Source organism: Lissotriton vulgaris, chromosome 5 (genome assembly GCF_964263255.1).
Source record: "Lissotriton vulgaris chromosome 5, aLisVul1.2, whole genome shotgun sequence".
NCBI classification, from domain to species: domain Eukaryota; kingdom Metazoa; phylum Chordata; class Amphibia; order Caudata; family Salamandridae; genus Lissotriton; species Lissotriton vulgaris.
Window position 1 is genome coordinate 1,102,758,846 of NC_141693.1, and position 18,284 is coordinate 1,102,777,129.

Sequence of the window (18,284 nt, forward strand, 5' to 3'; positions counted from 1 at the left end):
AATAAACTTAGTACAAGCACAGATCTACTACGTGCGCAGATCGACTAAATGTAACGGGTGCCAGAGCTCGCTGCAGAGTCTTACCGATAATGTGAACTGGTCGCGGCTGTATTCGTGCGTGTCTTCCGGTATTCGCCACCGAAAGGCATGCGGTCTTCACTCTTTGGGCCCCCTGCGGACCCCCAGAGTGAAGGAGGGGTGGCGGGTGCACACATTTGCATACATGAAGCAGCAGGCACCGCGCGGTGCCTGCCACTTTGTGTATGCAAATACATGCATGCATTTCTGACATTGATATTGGTGTTTTCAGATTTGAGTAGTCTACCTTTCTTTTCTGGGTGTTCTTCTAGTTTGTGATTGCCTCTTTCTTTGGTTCCTATCCCACACCACTACTCTGCCTTGATACAATTAGGTATGTTGTGGCCTTACAATTGCTGATACATGTACCATTTATTGTATTCATGATTACTTCTACAGCCTTGAGGAAGTCACGGTGGTGACGAAATGTGTGTTGGCTGTTTTCGATGTTCTACATGACAAGGACTGAATTTCTAAGCACATCATAAAATAATTTTTCGTGAATGCTTTGATACTTGATGTAGTGCCAATGATTACGTTTTTTGATATTTATCAGCAAATAAATCATTTCAATGAATGATCAATTTTTGCTCTCTTAGATGATTCCTGTAGCAGGCGATATCTCCCCCCGTCATGGTGTTTCCTTGTTTTAGAGACTCGTATACAAAATTGTACATATAAATGATTAGAATGCCGGGGTTCCCATTTTTGTATACATTGTACAAGTCACTTGGTGCGTTGTGTTACTGATGCTCTGGGTAGTAGGGTATCTTACTCTGAGGGGCACCTACTATACGTTTGCTGATTAGTATGACTATGTTAAACCGATCACAGGGATTGTGTTCAGCTTCAGGGGTATTGGAAGCAGGTCCTGGACGAGGTTGATGCACATTTTGACACTGAGATCCCACGGTTCCCTTCTTATGTATTACTAGGTTTGCCGAATCCTATCACATATACGGTGCGCTCCCGCAGGGGCCGACTAATAGCTATTGCCCTGGGTTCAGCTATTCAGAATATTCTCTTAAATTAGTGCACTGCACATGTTCCCACATTTCAAGGCTGGCTCCATCGTATGTGGCATGTGTTGGGCATGGAGAAGCTTTCTTCAACGTTGGCGGGGAGGACGCTAAATACTCTGAGCTGTGGCAGCCCTTCCTGTCCTTGCTAGCCTCGGAGTTCCGGGAGGTTACCTGTCCTCGCTATCTGCGCTTACTGCGTTTGTCTGATGTGGAACAGCCAGGGAAGGGTTAATGGGTCAGGGCCCTTGATAGAGGGGGGTAGTGGACTTGGAACTTGGGTGGTGGGTGGGAGTTGGGGGGAGTGGGTGGGCGTTGGGGGGTTTTGGTTGCTTTTGGTTTTCCTTATACTTGATATAGATTGTTCGCATCTACAGTGCGCTCATTCCTGGAATTTGCTCTATAGCGTGATATGGATCTGCTTGCTTATTACCTGAGCTTTCTACCTTACAATGTAATGAGGGTTTGGGGCCATATGGTCATGTGTTGTTTATGCATGCGTCATAATCTGCCAATAAAGAGATGTAACACCTTCAGTGCGGCGCAAATTTTTGCGCTGTGCTGAAGGTTCTATTGAGCGGGCGGGGCCATGATGGAACGGTTCCGTCATAAGCACTGCGGAACCGGCGCTCATGACGGAACCGCTCCGTCATGAGCACCGAAGGGGTTAATACTAAACCGATCACAATATACCAGTGTCTGATAATGTTTTTTTGAAGTGCAACAGTATATCCACCGCTACCTTGTGCGGCCCTCCCTCTACAACAAGCATTTACAATGCAATTGGTCTTGGCTTTGGGACTTTATATGTATTTAGTTATGTTGCACATTAGCCTGGGTGCTGAAACATTTACTGTTCTTTAAAATGGAGGGAAAGTAAGCCCCAAACTGCGTGACACACTAGGAATGGGAACACATGGAGAGAAATATTGCATTTCAGCGGGAAATGGTATACTCAAAAACTCTGTTTTTAATTCAAAATCAGGGCCTTCGGTGGTCATATCACTGAAAATACAAGATTTGAAAAAATTATTTTTGTCTATGGGTGCTCGTTTAAGACTATTTCTATGGACTGGAATCTAGAGATTGCTAAAGTGATTCTGGTATTTTACTGACCTCTACTGGTCGTTTTCTATCAAGAAAGTTAAATTGGGCAGTAGAACAGAAAGAAAAGTCCCTAAGCGGAAGCAGACAAGTCCTAGAGCTGATTACGGAGCCCACAAAATACATACACATATAAGTATATACTAAAGTATATATAAGAGGTCTCAAATGCTCGACCTAAAAATTGAGAGAGTGAAAGTGGATGAACTAGAAAACGGCACATATGAGCAGAAAACGATTGATAGTGAGGATACACAAACAGCACAAATGAGCAACTCCACCTTAACGGAGGAGGCGCAGCTGCAGAATGTAAAATATGGTATTAACATTTCTGGCTGGCATTTGCACCCCTATACCGTGACATTATATAGGGAATAAAATGTGCATCCTTGAATTACAGGCTCACTACGATTCTGGGACTGTTTCTACACAAATATTGCAGGTGGAATTTTGAGTGAAAGCACATGCGTAGTTACTGGATGGAAATCCACCCCAGGTCAGCTTGTGATCGTGCAGTTTGGTATGGCCAATCTGCATGGCTCGTAATCGGGCCCTGAGAGTTCTGTTTGCACACTTAGAACCCGGAGTGACCTCTGCAGGCTTAGTGGCCGCAGCAACTGAACCAACACACTGATCCAGTGAGCTGTTGTGCTGCTTCGCAAGTATATAATTCAAACGGTAGTTACTCTTTCCACAGCAGTGCTCTGGGACTGGTTAAATTACTATTCTGAACCCTAGTTAGACACAAACCCAGCTTCAATCCTGAAATATTAAATCTAGAGTGTTTATCACAAATCTTTGATATACTGTAATGCACAATAACATATTATGTTTAATCATTTGTTACGTGATTGGTTTCACAAAAAAGTGCTTTCGCTAAACAAAAACTTTTAAACTGAATGATTTTGACCGCATGTTTTAATCCGTTATATTTTCGCCAATACTATTCTACCAAGGCAGGTTTTATGCATTTATTTACCTCTGTCACGAGGAGCGTCGTAATATTTTCTGTGAACAGTAGCACTCTGCGTTCTAGTCCGCCCAGCTTTCCTCACTTACTAAAGCTGTCCACAGTGAGAGAAACGCCTGAGAATGATCTGCCCTGCCATATCCACAATAATCCATGGATTAGAATTCCGTCGCTCCTGGTCGCCATAACAGTGGAGGGCCGGCGGAGGGGGCGGGGCAGTATTCAGCATTCGAGAAGAGGGATTTGTCTTCTCTAGTTTAATTTTCGCCAACCCCTCCTGGCAGTGGCACCCTTAAATTGCCATATCTTTTAACGGTAGTGTTCACTTTCCAGTAAGCCGCGGTCATTTCTCTGAGCAGCGGGGAGCGGCGCTTGGCACCTCGTGGGACCATAAACACAGTAATCAGGTTTCTGGAACAGTCTGGGCACGCTGTGTCAGTGCTGTAAATAGGCCCGAGCGTCTGGGACAAGGCACATAGAAATGTAACGTACTACCCGGCCATGCTCGATTCCATTCAACTCTAGTGTATCCTGCTCACAGATAGAAGATAGTGCTTCACCCGTGCGTGTCACTGATATGCTCACTTCCTATCCTCAGGGGACCTGCTGCGTCCAGCTTGGAAAACCAAGAAAGGGAATGGAACAAAAACACTGACAAAGTAGGGAAAGCTGTGTGTATTTATGCTCTCTGGCACATCAGAGACTGTCCTTCGAATATATTTGGGGATCCAAATGCCACTGGGCTGAGAGGTTCAGCCAATAGACCAAAGGGAGGCATTCTGTAACTTAGGCCTAACAATTTCTCACCCAGGGCATCACGAATCATGGTGAGGGATGGAATGCTTCAATTAATCTCAGCTACTGTCAGTCCCTCCAGCTGCATCCTAATCCATTGTTTTTTCACCCACTGTGCTACATCAGTTTGGACCCAGCCATATGGAAATCAGTCTTGACCCTGCTCCCGTGGGAACAGACCAGCCGGAGCTGCCAGGCCAGGTCCACCCTGGATCGGAACACAAGCACCAAGGACCCGTTTCTCCCTTATTAGGGCTCGTCTGCCAGATATAGTTTGTTTCCACAGTTGGCACAGTGAGCACGGGACCCATGACCAACCATAACCACCACACTTAAGACAACAAAATGAAAGTGATGGATTGGGAGTTTGAATTGATTTCAGCCACTTTGCCTATGCAGATGAACTGCACTTGCTCTCTCACACACTCCTGCATATGCAAGAAAAGATGTTTCACTTCAGCATGTCACTCATGGCTGCTATCATTGTCCTCTGAAATTATGACGACTTGTTTTAAAGTTCTTCATGAACATTTAATTAAATTGATATTATAATTTAAATATTTTCTGTTGAAAGCATTTGCTTAAATATTTTAGACTCTTCCCTTTATAGTCGAAAGTTGGTCCCTAATGCCACAGGAGAATTTAATACAATGCTAACACAAAGGGGCTTATATGATGTGGTTTGACTGACATTGGCGGCACCTTGGTGGCGGTCCCACCTACATCTGACTGCCGCATTACAATAGGGTCGGTCCAACCGCATGTGTGAGGGCCCAACCTCTGAGGCTCAGACGGGATCAAGGATCCCATCGACCCTGCGGTCAGAATCTAATCACTACAATGAGCTTGGTGCCTGCTGAGGCACCGCCATAGGGATTAGAATGGCCCTTTCTGAAAGCCTTCCAATGGCGGACGGACTTTGGGGGCCCCTAGCAGGGTCCTCGTCCCTCCACGGCCTCCACTGTGAGGTCAGGGGGCATCGCAGGTGCCCCCACAAAGATCCATGACCCATGTAGCAGGAACCATCAGGTGTCTGCCACAGGGTGCAGGGATGTTTAAAAACATGCCTTTTGGCATTGGGGCTTGTGCTGCAACCCTTTTCTGGGCTGCAGCACATGCCTCAATGCCAAAAGGCATGTTTCCGAGCTCCTCCAAGGCAGTCGTATCCTTATTAGTCAGTAGAGACTACCGACTACCTGCCGGCAAGTCCGTTTACCACAACTATGGCGGTTGGACGCTCATCCGAGCGGCATCCTAATTAGGGCCATAGTTCTCACTACTGATCTGTGCCCATCATAATTGATCTTTCCAGTACGAGGAATGCAGCACCCTGCTCAAAGACAGCAGAGTGAATGCCCTTATTCAGTATGGGCAACTTCAACATTCAGGCGTTTGTGTCCTCACAGCAGTGCTTTCTTTTAATCGGGCAAAATTTACTTGGAATTTGTTTCAGTACCAAAACACAGGTTTATTTTATTTTTAAGGACAGGTTTTTCTAGATTTTCCCAGGATGGACTCAATCAACCATTCTTTTCAGCCTCATTAACCCTTTCGATGCTGATGACGAGCTCAGCTCGTCATGATGCACAGTTGAGCTGTGCTGATGACGAGCTGAGCTCGTCATGAATACATACTAAGAGCAATTTCCAGCACAGGGGGGGAAAACACCTAGCAGCCAAGGTGTTAAGATTCCCTTGCTCTTTTTATGCTTATTGGCACTTGCACCTAATAATATTATGAATACCTATAGCCGTTCTCCTTATGCAAAAGAAACAATTGATGGACGGAATCCTGGACAATGCAAACATTCACTCCCAGTCACAAGCATCTGGGTTTAATCCATCATTCTTTTGCTCACTACACCACACCAGTTTGAATCTAGCCATATACAAATCAGCCTTGACCCTGTTCCTTATGGGAACAGTCCAGCCAAACTGCCAAGCCAGGTCCTCCCTGGACCGGAAATAAGCATCCTGGGACCGGTTTCAGTGCATCACCCTTCATCAGCCAGGCTAGCTTGAATCAAGTGGTGTAGTGAGCAGGGGACCCACGTCTGGGCATACCCTTCCCACTTAGGGCGACTATGCAAAAGCATAGCCTTCCTACTTATGCTCATATGGAGGTTCGAAGGGGAAGCTAAGGGTAGCAACTGCTACTCATTGATAGACTGCTTGAAATGTAAAAACAGAAGTGCAGGTACTTTGTACCAGAGTACCTGCTTGTTTTTGAGAAGTGCTGGTACTGTCCAATTAAAAGTATTGCAGTTCTCTTGAGAAGTGCCGTACTCTCCCTCTCAAAATAAAAAAGTGCAGGTACTGCGTAGTGCTAGGCATAAAAATGATGGACGGAACCCTTCATCAACCAGGCTAGCTTGAATCCAGTGGCACAGAGAGCAAGGGACCCAAGTCTGGGCATACCGATCCCAATTAGGGTGAAAAGTGCTACGCAAGCAAATGATGGACGGAATGCTGAATGAATCAAACATTCACCCCCACTCAAGCGATCTGGGTTACATCCATCTTTCTTTTATTCACCATGCCACCCCAGTTTAGACCCAGACATATGCAAATCAGTTTTAACCCTGTCCCTCATGGGAACAGTCCAGACCGAACTGCCTAGCCAGGTCCTCCCTGGACCGGAAACAAGCATCCTGGGACCGGTTTCTGGGTATTACCCTTCATCAGCCAGACTAGCTTGAATCCAGTGGCACAGTGAGCAAGGGACATTGCAGCACACACAATGTAATTTGTTTTATTTATTTAGTTATGTACTTACCTCTGTTTGTCCGTATGCCGGAGTTTACTACCTACCACCCTGCCCCCTTCCCCCTCCCCCTAACACCACAGCACTCAATCCAGGAGCCGCTACTGCTAGGAACTGAAATAGTTGCCATACTTGGTTGTTTGTCAGTTATATCACTGACATGTGTGCAGCTTCAGCTGCAACTGGTTGGTGCTAAAATCTGCTTTCATATATTTTGTGCACCCGTATTTGGGCATTGAATGTTGGATTTTCCAGTTTTGGTGTTCTATTGTCCTTCATCTATTTTTAGACATGTTTTCTTGCATGCACATAATTTCCTTTCTTATATTTCTTTTCAGCCCTTGGCATTGCATTATAACACACAGGCTAGGTTTTTTTCACGTTTCTTCCTAGGCTTCTTCACAGCCAGTGAGCAATGATTATCTGTGCCTAATGTAGTCTTTTATCATATAGTCTTCTCTTTCTACACAACAATAACATTAGATACCAGTATTTCTCTTGTTGTCATTTCTTTGGGTTCATGTGAATCTCAGTTTCTAATCACAGACTTATTTTCTGTCATCATTCAGATATCAAACGTTGTGTTTTTGATTTTAATATTGAGTTTCATTTCCTCTATTTTACATGCCTAGTCATTTAGTACCTGGTTATATACAATGACTTCCAAATAATTACTGATGAATTAGGGACAAAGTCTTTCTTCATGTGTCACCTATGATTTTGGTAATTCCAAATTTCCAGAAATGGTTTGATATTTTGATGAAAGGTGCTAGTAGTTACATTCTTATTGAAGTGCCATATTTATCATACTGTAATGTCATACTTAGAAGAATGAATCATGGACATAGCAATCCAACTCCTGACACACATGATGTGGTATTGTGTGTATTCTATGCATTTGTTAAAGAAACTAATGATTACATTCTTTTGGTTGAAAGAAATTAATTTTGTATGTCCTTCAAATGGATAATTTCCAATTTACGATTTAATCCTTTTGGTTGAGGGGTACCTAGACATTTGATCCAAAGTGTTCACATTGTAATAAGACTTTGGATCAGTTGCTGCCTTCCTTCATCAGCAGTACCATTTCCAGATCTGAGGTGTACATCCTGCTCTTACTTTCATACTGTGTAATCCCTAGTTTAATTTGTCTTTCTGTTTTAATCACACAGCCTAATCTGCACAGGCTCTTTAGATAGTAAAAACAAAACCTTGGATTATACATTGTTCTGTCTTTCAGTATTATTTAATCAGCAGTTTGTGGATGTAAAACGTTAATACCTTTTAGGATATTTTTTAAATGTCCATAGTTAAGACAAAGAAATCAAACACTACATCTTTTGTCTGTATCTTTTTTTTATTGTTACAGGTATTTATTATCATGCTTTTTAGGTCGAACACTCAAGACCTTTTGTATATACTTTAGTATATACTTATATATTAGTATATACTTATAAGTGTATGTACTTTGTGGGCTCTGGAGATCAGCCCTTGGATTTGTCTGCTTCTGCTTAGGTTTTTTTTTTCTGTTCAACTGCCTCTATTTAACAGTCCTAATAAAAAAAGCCCAGTAGAGGACAGTAAAATACCAGAATTGCTTTCTGCTGAAGACTTTCTTTTTTTAATTTTTCTGGCAGCCGCCCCTATTTAACTTTCCTGATAGAAAATGACCAGCAGAGGTGAGTAAAATACCCGAATCACATTAGCATTCTGTAGATTCCAGTCCATAGAAATTGTCTTCAGCGAGCACCCGTAGACTATAGTATTCTTTTCAAATCTTGTATTTTCAGTGATATGACCACTGAAGGCCCTGATTTCCTGCTGAAAGGCAATATTTCTCTCCATGTGTTCCCATACCTGGTGTGTCATGCAGTTCAGTGCTTACTTTCCACCATGTTAAAGAACAGTAGATGTTTCAGCACCCAGGGTAATGTGCTGCATAGCTAAATACCTATAAGGTCCTAAAGGAGACACCAATTGCATTGCAAATGTGTGTTATATTTCGGCTATGACAATAAGCAAATAATGGATTTAGTTGAAACAGTTCTGTGAGTCTATCATTGGCCTCTACTATTTTTCAATTTTAGTTAATATCCTGTTAGATTCTTTGACTTTATCTCAAATATTTTGTAAGAATCATTGCTGTTTTATTTGTGACTTTTGTTTTTTTTTCCTCAACAGAGTGTTTTTATCTAGTTAGTTAGTCAATCCATGCTTCTACTGTTTTAATTCCTTCCATACTATACCCCTTTCTAGAAATTTGTCTTTGTGTTTGACGTTTTCTTCTGCAAACTCATTGTCACTTGTCGTTATTCTTTTTAGTCTAATCAGTTGCCATTAAGGTAAATTTGTTCTCAAAGACTAGTTGTGTAATAAAGTTCAGAATTATTTCGTACATTGGGCATGGAAGGGAGTATGCTTAGCAATATAATTGTGTTTGTTTTACAATAAGGAGCAAGTTAAAAGAAATGTGAAAGATAATGGATGGCAAATGCATAATCCTGGTAATTGTTAAATGGTTATTTTAAAACTCATGAGATTACATTGTGATAAATGTCCTGACAACTAAGAAGCCTCCTACAAGGTAAGCATGGCAAGTTTAATAAGTATGGGACAGTATAATATTTATATCGAGAGTGGGTGACCACCAATAATAGGCTTTTAAAAAGATGCACAATGTGTTGTATTTTGCATTGACAAAAATAACATTAATATTCATAATTACAGAAAATATTGTGCCTTGTTTGTTTGTGTTACAAGTTAATTGTTCGGCCCCCTCAGTAAAAGCCATATAATATGGAAATTCACTGGGGCTTATAGCAAAAATTCAATGGCCAACTTTAGGCTCTAAGACAAAATATAAAGCACAGGGTCAAGACTGATTTGCATATGGCCGGGTCCTAACTGGGGTGGAATGGTGAGCAAAAGAATAATGGATTTAACCCAGATCTCTTGAATATATGATTTATTCAGCATTTCGTCTATCATTTGTTTGTGTAGCACTTTTCACCCTAAGTGGGATGGCTATGGCCAGACGTGGGTCCCTTGCTCACTGTGCCACTGGATTCAAGCTAGCCTGGTAATACCTAGAAACTGGTCCTAGGATGCTTGTTTCCGGTCCAGGGAGGACCTAGCTTGGCAGTTCGATCTGGCCTGTTCCCATGAGGCACAGGATCAAGACTGATGCGTATTTGTAATATTTCACCTTGCCGGTTATTAGGCCAGTAAGCCCTTGTAGGTTCTTGCAGTATTAATGAGCAATTCTCTATGATCCAAAGCAGTTCTAATGCAAGGCTATGCAGTTCGTAATGTAAGAATCAGGCACTTCGTAATGTCAAAATAATGCAGTTTGTTATTCAACTATCAGGCAGTTTGTAATGCAAGAATAATGCAATGCATAATGCAACAATCAGGCAGTTCGTAATGGAACAATAATGCAATACGTAATGCAACAATCAGGCAGTTCGTATTGCAAAAATAATGCAATGCGTAATGCAACAATAATGTACTCCGGCACCAACCCCGGTGCTCTCGACGGTCGATACGCTACTCTTACTGAATCGCGATCACCTTCTGCCAAAATGTGCCCCCAACACGGGTATGGTGGAAAACAAAGTGCAGCTCCACACTCCAGCCTTGGTGCTGCCACTCCTCGGCAAGTACGGGCCACGATACGAGCTTAAGCGGGGGCTCGCGCTGCGAGAATGGGAAAGGCCAAAGGCGTTTCTCCACGAGCCTGCCCCCCGCCCCAGGCAGCAACACATGCACGCTCGCTGAGTGTTGCCTGGGGGGGGTGCGACTTGCTCTCCTGTCCTCTCCTCGCGACTTGGGCCTCCAATGCGACTACATAGATTTTGGCAGTGGAACTCGGTCCCCCGACGGGGATGATTCAAGGACCCTCCATGGCAAAGGCAAGCTCGGGCCTGGCGGCACAGCTCCTCTGGGGATGCCGGTCCGGGCGAGGGCAATGGCGAAGATCCCAGGGCTGCAACAGGGCACACGCACACAGCGTCGCTGGGACTCACTTGAGCTCCGGGTGTGCCCGGTCACATGGCAATCCTTACAAAGGTCTCAGGCTTCATGAAGCACACACACCCAGCATGGCTGAGACTCCCTTGAGTTCCAGGTGCACACGATCACGGGCAATCCTCACCAAGGTCTCTGTCTGCACAAAGCACATGCACACAGCGTCGCTGAGACTCACTTGGACTCCTGGCGCCCACAATCACAGGGCAATTCATACATGGGGTCTCAGGCTGCAAAAAGCACACACACCCAGCGTCGCTGAGACTCACTTGAGTTCCGGGTGCACACGATCACAGGGCAATCCTTACGAGGGTCTAAGGCTGAAAAAAGCACACAACACAGCATCGCTGAGACACAACTGGAAACTTTTGTGTTCCTGAGTTTCCACAACAGGGAGCCAGCTCTCCTCGGGCCCTTGGGGATAAGTTACTTCAGGACACAGCACACAGTAAAGTCCTTTCAAGCAGGAGGACACAGCACACAGCAAAGTCGCTTAAGCCTCTCCTTGGTTAAATCAGCAAACTGCAGGTCAGCCCCAGAACACACAGCAAGGGTCAGTCCTTTCCTTCAGTCTCTTTAGCTGTTTCGTTCTTGGCAGAGTTTCCTCTTGACCATGAAGTAGTTTCAATCCTTAACAGTCTTGATTAGTTCCATTCCAAAGTCCAGGGGTTTCAGCTCTCCTAGTTATACCCCTAAACGTCTTTAAAGTCTTTGTGTTCAGGGGGGCACTGACCCCTGTCCAAACCAGTTCTGGGTGTCTCCCTGGCAGTGACACCTTTTCCTTTGATAGTGGGGTCTGGATCCTTAATCACTCCGCGGGAGATGAAGCCATTGTTTTATGGCAGCAGCCCAGGCCTCTTCACCACCAGGGTCTACTCCTCTCCCCTACACTTCAGATGCAGGTCAGCCTGTTGATGTCTCACCTCCTCCCCTGGCTCAAGACATTCCCCAGAGCCTATCACATTCAAATCCAGGCAGTCAATTCACAATCAGGCAGAGACACACAGAAATGTTAAAACACAAAAACCCAGCCACTTCTAAAAGAGTGGTTTCTAAATACACAATGCAAAAACCACCTTCACAAAAAGATGTGCTATTAAACTGTGAGTTCAGGCACACTAAACTTCACATCTCCATCTTAAGCCTATGGGAAGATAGGCTGGAAACATATTACATAGGCAATATGGCCTTGCAACAGTGAAGAAACGAAATGGAGAGTATTTCTCTGTCAGGACATGTTACACACCTTAGTACGTGTCTTACCTTTCACATACACTGCACCCTGCCAAGTGGGGTACCTTGGTCCTACCATAGGGGTGTCTGATGTGCATAAAAAGGAAAGGGTAAGGCCTGGCAAGTGGGTTGTCAGGACAACATGGCAGTTTAACAAACTGCACGCAGGCACTGCACTTGTGTGGGTAGCACAATTAGTGCTGAAGGACCCTAGTAGCATTTGCATTACCAGCCCTGGCACACACAGTGCACTTTACAAGGGGTTTTACTAGTAAGGCAAACATACCAATCATGGACAACCAATTACCATAACACTTTATACAGGGAGCACTTGCACTTTGACACTGATCAGCAGTGGCAAAGTGCCCAAAGCATCTACGTTGGCAACACCATGTCAGAAAAAAGGTCGAGGGGGAAGGCAAACAGTTTAGGGAACTTTAGCCAAAAAGGATCTAGTCACACAAATAGAATATATGTTTACCTACTGTTTACACTTATATTTACCCAAATGTTTACACTTTTTACACCCACCTTGTCATTGTTCTTTGAAGAAGATCATACAAACAACAAAATGAAAAATATAGAAAATCTCTATTCTCATGAATAAAATATAGATTTACCCATCAACCCGGCTCTGCTTTTTGCAGCACTTAATCAACCAATTTTTGTAGCCTCATAGTTCAGGTGATGTGCAATAGTGGAAGGCACCTACAGGCACAGTGTGGGCAACTACCAGGTCATTTTGCCCTTGGCCCAGGGGTCAGCCATTGAATTCGGGTTTTTGTGGGGAGTTTTATTTAGCGCAAACTCGACCCAAAGGTATCAGAGAGCTTTTCATGAGTACCAGTTGCATCACAGTTGGATACATTTAGGTGATTTGCCCAGAATAACAGGATGTTGAGTGTCCTTGCCGATCCTCAAGCCCGGTTCCCCAGCTTTGAGGCCGATCGCTCTAGTGCGGTTCTGAAATCAGTTGGCAAACATACAGAAATAACATAATGAATAATCATTGACGGATCATGTAAGGGGTATGTCACTTTGACATGACCTCAACATGGATCAATTATTGGTGTGTACACTTGCTGTACTAGTTGGCGTGGACTTTAATTACACAAGATAAATGTATTATGGTAAAAAGAAGTAGTGCAGAAATATAGTAGGTGGTTTGTTTGCGTAGCTTTCTTCATGACTGAGTGTGGCTACTTCAAAGGGCTGTTACAACGAGCGGATCCTTCAAAAAGCTCCTTTATTGGCGCTAATAAAATGCTGATTGATTTTCATTCCCTTTTTAGTTTCCACAAAGAAAGCCTGTTCCAAGTCGAGTTGTTCACATCTGCAATCTTCCAGAGGGAAGCTGTACAGAAACTGATGTCATCAACCTAGGAATTCCTTTTGGAAAAGTCACCAACTACATCCTCATGAAGTCTACAAATCAGGTACTTTATTTTTTCCTTTTGAGACTGTTTGAGTAACCTTATGTACACATTTTGAGAGAATATATTCTAAGGGCCTCATTATGAGTTTGGCGGTCCTTCAGCGCCACACCTGTGCAGTCCGAAGGAGGACTGCCAAATCCGTGGTGCGCCCGACGGATTAGGATTATAATCCATGGCAGGCGGGCAGTACCGCAGTGGTCTCAACAGTGGGCTGTTAATCTCATAGGAGAGCCTAACATGCAGCCCACCACTGTGACAGCACCTGCAGCACATTCCTGAAAGGTATGACAAGCATGCCAAAGTGTGCAGGAGCAGGATTGCAATTCCAGGGGGGCACAACATGTACACCCCTGCATGCACCCCCAGGCCCAGCAAGTACCTTTAACCCACACAACTATATTAGCATTATTCTCATTACCCTTACACTCGGTGCAGACGGAGCTTAACCCGCTGTGCTAACTTCTCAGGATCTGAACCTGGTAGACGCAACTTACTCAAAGAACTCTACAGGAGCCCCATTAATCCAATGACATTTCTGACCAGGATTTCAGAATATACCCTCGTATTACACCAATGTATCTACTGCAAACACTCAACACAAGACAAGAGGCTCAAGGGCTGGCTCGCCAGTTGTCTTCAGGTCTGCATCGGAAGCACTGTGTAAGCATACCCAGTTCTGTCACGCATGATGGCCCCCCATGGCTCTGGGCAAGAGGCATTAACTCCCTCCTCTGCTCCCTGCACACGACACCCTGATGTCCCCTGCGACACCACATGACTCGGGCTGGTAGCCTGCTGCAGGCCACAGTCCAGGCATAGGGACATCAAGAATAGGCACAGGCAGACAGCAGCTAGAACACTTGCTTGGCACTTCAGACAACAAACTCTTGATGCCTGAGGGTCTTGGTCTGCCACTGAAAACTTCACCTCTCATGTCCTCCTTTAGTAAGGGGGTCCTTACCTATATGCAAAACCCCTCCTCGCTGACCATTTTAAGCCCCAGGCAGACCTTTGAATCCTTTCATCTTTGGCAAATTATTAAGTCTGGCTAGAGACAGCTTTTTTGTGAGTCAATTTATGTAAATGGTGCATTTTTAAAAAGCAAACTAACAAAAAGCTCACTTCCCCAAAAAAAGCAAATCGAAACGTATGCTCAGCTGCATATTTTCTATATATAATTGCATTAAGGGTTCAGTACCTTATGTGCCTAATAGAGGTCCCTGTACAACTCTACAGGGGCACTTAATAGCCCGCGGTACTGCGCCCTTTCCTTGCCTAGTGGAATTATTTTTAATTACTTATGCTACTGCTGGGATATTTTTTAACAAAATAGCATTTGCAATGCCAATAGGTCAAAGTTTAATTAATGTGAGGCCTATTGCATTGCAAATGCTTGTTTTCTTTTCTTTCTCTATCCTCTTTTTATTTTATTTAGCCTACCTTGTGTGTTAAAACTGCGGGCCTGATTTAAAGCTGGGTGGATAGGTACTCTGTCACAAACAAGCCAGATAGCCCGTCTGCCACCTTATTACCAGGGCTATAGGATTTAATGCACTTGTAATAAGACTGATGAGATAGCTGTCATATTTATGATGGAGTAATCTGTCTGTCAAATCCTAAATCAGGCTCTCTGCCATCAGGTTACAGTAATTCATATCCAATAGTACATTTGTTTTGTGGCAATACAAATCACATGGTCATATCAGGTGCATTAACTATAAAAAAAAGGTTGTCTATATCTAATGTAAATACACCCATGAGTTAGGAAACACCTGAATTGATCTATTACATTTATATGTAACAACTATTTTTTTAATTTTAAAATGTTATTTTTGGTGTTTGCCTTGTAAAATGGAACCACTGCACCAGTTTGCCAAGGCCAGAAAAGTTGTATGTTTCAATGATTGTTCTGTATGAAGCCCAGTCTTTTACCCTCCCTTCACGCCACCCTGCCCAATCCTCTTTCAATTGCGGTCTGAAATTCTGTTTTCTTGTTACAGGCTTTTCTTGAGATGGCGTATTCTGAGGCAGCGCAGGCCATGGTGCAGTTCTACAAGGAGACACCTGCTATGATAAATGATGAAAAACTACTTATTCGCATTTCGAAAAGATACAGGGAGCTTCAGCTAAAGGTAACTTCTTGGTTAATAAGTTCGTGCCATTTTCATTTGTTCTACATTATCCTGTGCTACTACAGGAGTTTGCTGCTTTGTTACGCATCCTTCTAAATCAGTATTAAGTGGCAAAGACACATATAGCTATTCCTGTCTGTCTTCAAAGAGGGTAAAGGACGTTCAGAAACCCTTTGGCATTTTATATTTCTGCGTTGGTTTGGTTGTATTTTTTACGCTCACCTTGGGTGTGTCTTTTGGCTTTATTTTTTATGCTAACTATCTTGAGTTTTGTGGCACCAAAACAAAGGCCCTTATTTTGGCTTTTGAAGGAGGCCTGCCATCTTGTCAAGTCATGGCCTTCGCCGGCCTGGTGGGTGACTGCCTGCCTGCTGGGGATATCTCTCTGCAGAGTAATGACGTTGTAGAGTGGGTGTATGGTTAAATTAGCAAACGTTTCTGAGAAAACAAACTCTCAAAGCAAGAGTTTGTTTTCTGTGGACACGTTGCACAGGGAGCCTTTCCCCTGCATGTAGGCGCCATTTCACATTGCCCCTTCCCTTTTCCACTATGTTTTGAATTGCATCCACCGGCAGGAATTAATAATGCCGCCCATCCCTACCTCACTAATATGCAGTGACCATCACTGTTGCCCAGCATCCTGTAGCAAATGGACCACTGAGTCGGCGATTACTGCTGATAGAGCCAGCATAGGCTCCACTAGTGGTATCCCAGCAGTCCCCCACTCTAAGTAGAGTTGGTGAATTCTAGGTTTGGTAAGGTGGGAGAACTGATGGCCCCTTACCTCACCAATCTGTAAATAAGGTCACCATTCTGGTTTGTGGGGAATACCTCACTTTTTGAACCTTAAGTGTTAGCCAGATGTGTTAGGTTCTTACCCCATGATAATGGTCAGGTCAATGTGCAGCTGGATGAAGACTAACACTGCTCCATCAAACATGTTCAGGTTTTAAATCCTTCATTCAAAAACCCAGGGCCTTCCTAAAATACAGCTGTGCTCCTGGCCAGCATCATTATAATCTCAAGGGTGTCCCTGTGCTTAGAATAAAGTAATGGTTTGTTTTTGGATTTCTCCAGTATTTGATTAATTTCCCGCAGCTGCTCCTATGTGTCACAGGTCAGTCAGTGATGGTGGATTGTGGCTAATCACCAGCAAAACATGTTTTGCAGCTGCATGGCATCCAGTCAGCCAAAACATTCACGATAAAGCTTTGTGCATAGTTCACAACCACCTTTGCTTGTGAACTATTTTGTCTTGTGTATTTCAGTGCTGTAATTGCCAAAGCCTTTCGTACATACGGTTTTGCAGCATAAATCTTTACTAAATTCACATGCTGTGCATTATTCTGCCATCTAGCGGTTGAGCCTGGAATTCTTCTCTATTTGGTAGTCCTTCATCTATTTTTGTTGTTGCTCCGGGTCGACGGACCCCCCCATTTGCTGTATCATGGGATAAGAATTTCCTCTACCATTTCGAGAATGCCCATACAGGGGGATCCCAGTGCGGCTTATTGGAGAAACTCCATTCCAGTTCTGCTGGAATTGCCACCACAAATACTCGGAGAAGGATAACCACATGTTCTGCACAAAGACCATTGAAGCAACAGCTGTAACATCTGCTCTGTGTCACGTCGAAGACGCTGAGGGTGAGAGAGAGGCTGAACCAAGCACGTCATACCATGTAGGGACAGCAGATGACTCCATCCCTAAGAGACATGGATCTGTCGAGCGATAAAGAGGAAAAGGCGGCAGAAAGTGCCATGGGTGAAACACGCCAACTTGAGGAATGTCATTGTCGAAGCCATGGTGTAAAACTTTATTGTTTAGTTAATTAAAACCATAACATTGTCGAAGCCCAGGCAACTAAGAAGATCAAGAGACTGGAGGTAAGAGAGTCATCGACCCTGAAGAAATTGCCTTAGTCCTCAAAATCAGACACAACGGCGTCACAGGGAGCCTCAGCGTCAAAACACTCCCCAACAGCAGGCATGCCCCAGAACAGAGAACCCCTCAGATTCCTCAAAAGGGACACCACAGGAGGAAGATCTCCTGAAAAAAACCAGTCATCAAAAGATCGATTGGGGAAAGATGCTTTGACGTCGAAAAAGGAGAGGTCGGGAGAAGAACACAAAAGCTCAACTGAGACTTCTTTAAAGGAATCTTTGACATCGAAGAGAAAGATGACAATGGTCCTCGATACCGAACAAAGCGCAGCAGAAATCAAGAAAGAAGAAGAGGCGTCTCAAGGCCAAAATGGTTACCCTTCTCAAAAAGAAAAAGGAATTTGAAGAGTCTCTAAAAGGATTTTGAATTCCGCCGAAGATTTTAATACCAAAGGGTTAGGGCAAAAAAGAGTTAGAACAGATCGAGCCTCCTTTAACTCCAGAGCCACAGGAGGAGGAAGAGGAGCTCTTCTACTAAGAGGAAGATGAAAAAATGGGAGGAATGTTCCAAGGTGCTGAGGAATCAGAGTATACAGAATCTCAGTGGCAAGACCTTGAGATAGACTCCTCAGAACAGGGGGTAGATATTATCCGTCGAGGCCTTCATCTCCGGATGACATTGGCATGTAAAATTAGGTGATTAAGAAGGCTGTGGACAAGCTTTGAGTGGAGCTGGAACAGGAAAGGCCATAGTCTTGTTTCCTGCTGGAAACACTTTTACCAACACAAGCCAGGAACCAATTCCTACCAATGCTCCCTCACGTCCAGGACCAGGGAAGAGAATC

The 18,284-nt window shown here is 43.9% G+C and overlaps 1 protein-coding gene across 2 annotated transcripts in view; it reads left to right on the forward strand.

The window, feature by feature from the left end:
* RBM20 (RNA binding motif protein 20) overlaps positions 1 to 18,284 on the forward strand; it is a 512,103-nt gene that overhangs the window by 422,420 nt on the left and 71,399 nt on the right. For both annotated transcript variants that reach the window (XM_086922775.1, XM_086922776.1), the window contains exons 6-7: positions 13,281 to 13,424; positions 15,425 to 15,556. In XM_086922775.1, coding sequence (XP_086778901.1) covers positions 13,281 to 13,424; positions 15,425 to 15,556 — 276 coding nt within the window. The remainder of the gene's footprint in view (positions 1 to 13,280; positions 13,425 to 15,424; positions 15,557 to 18,284) is intronic.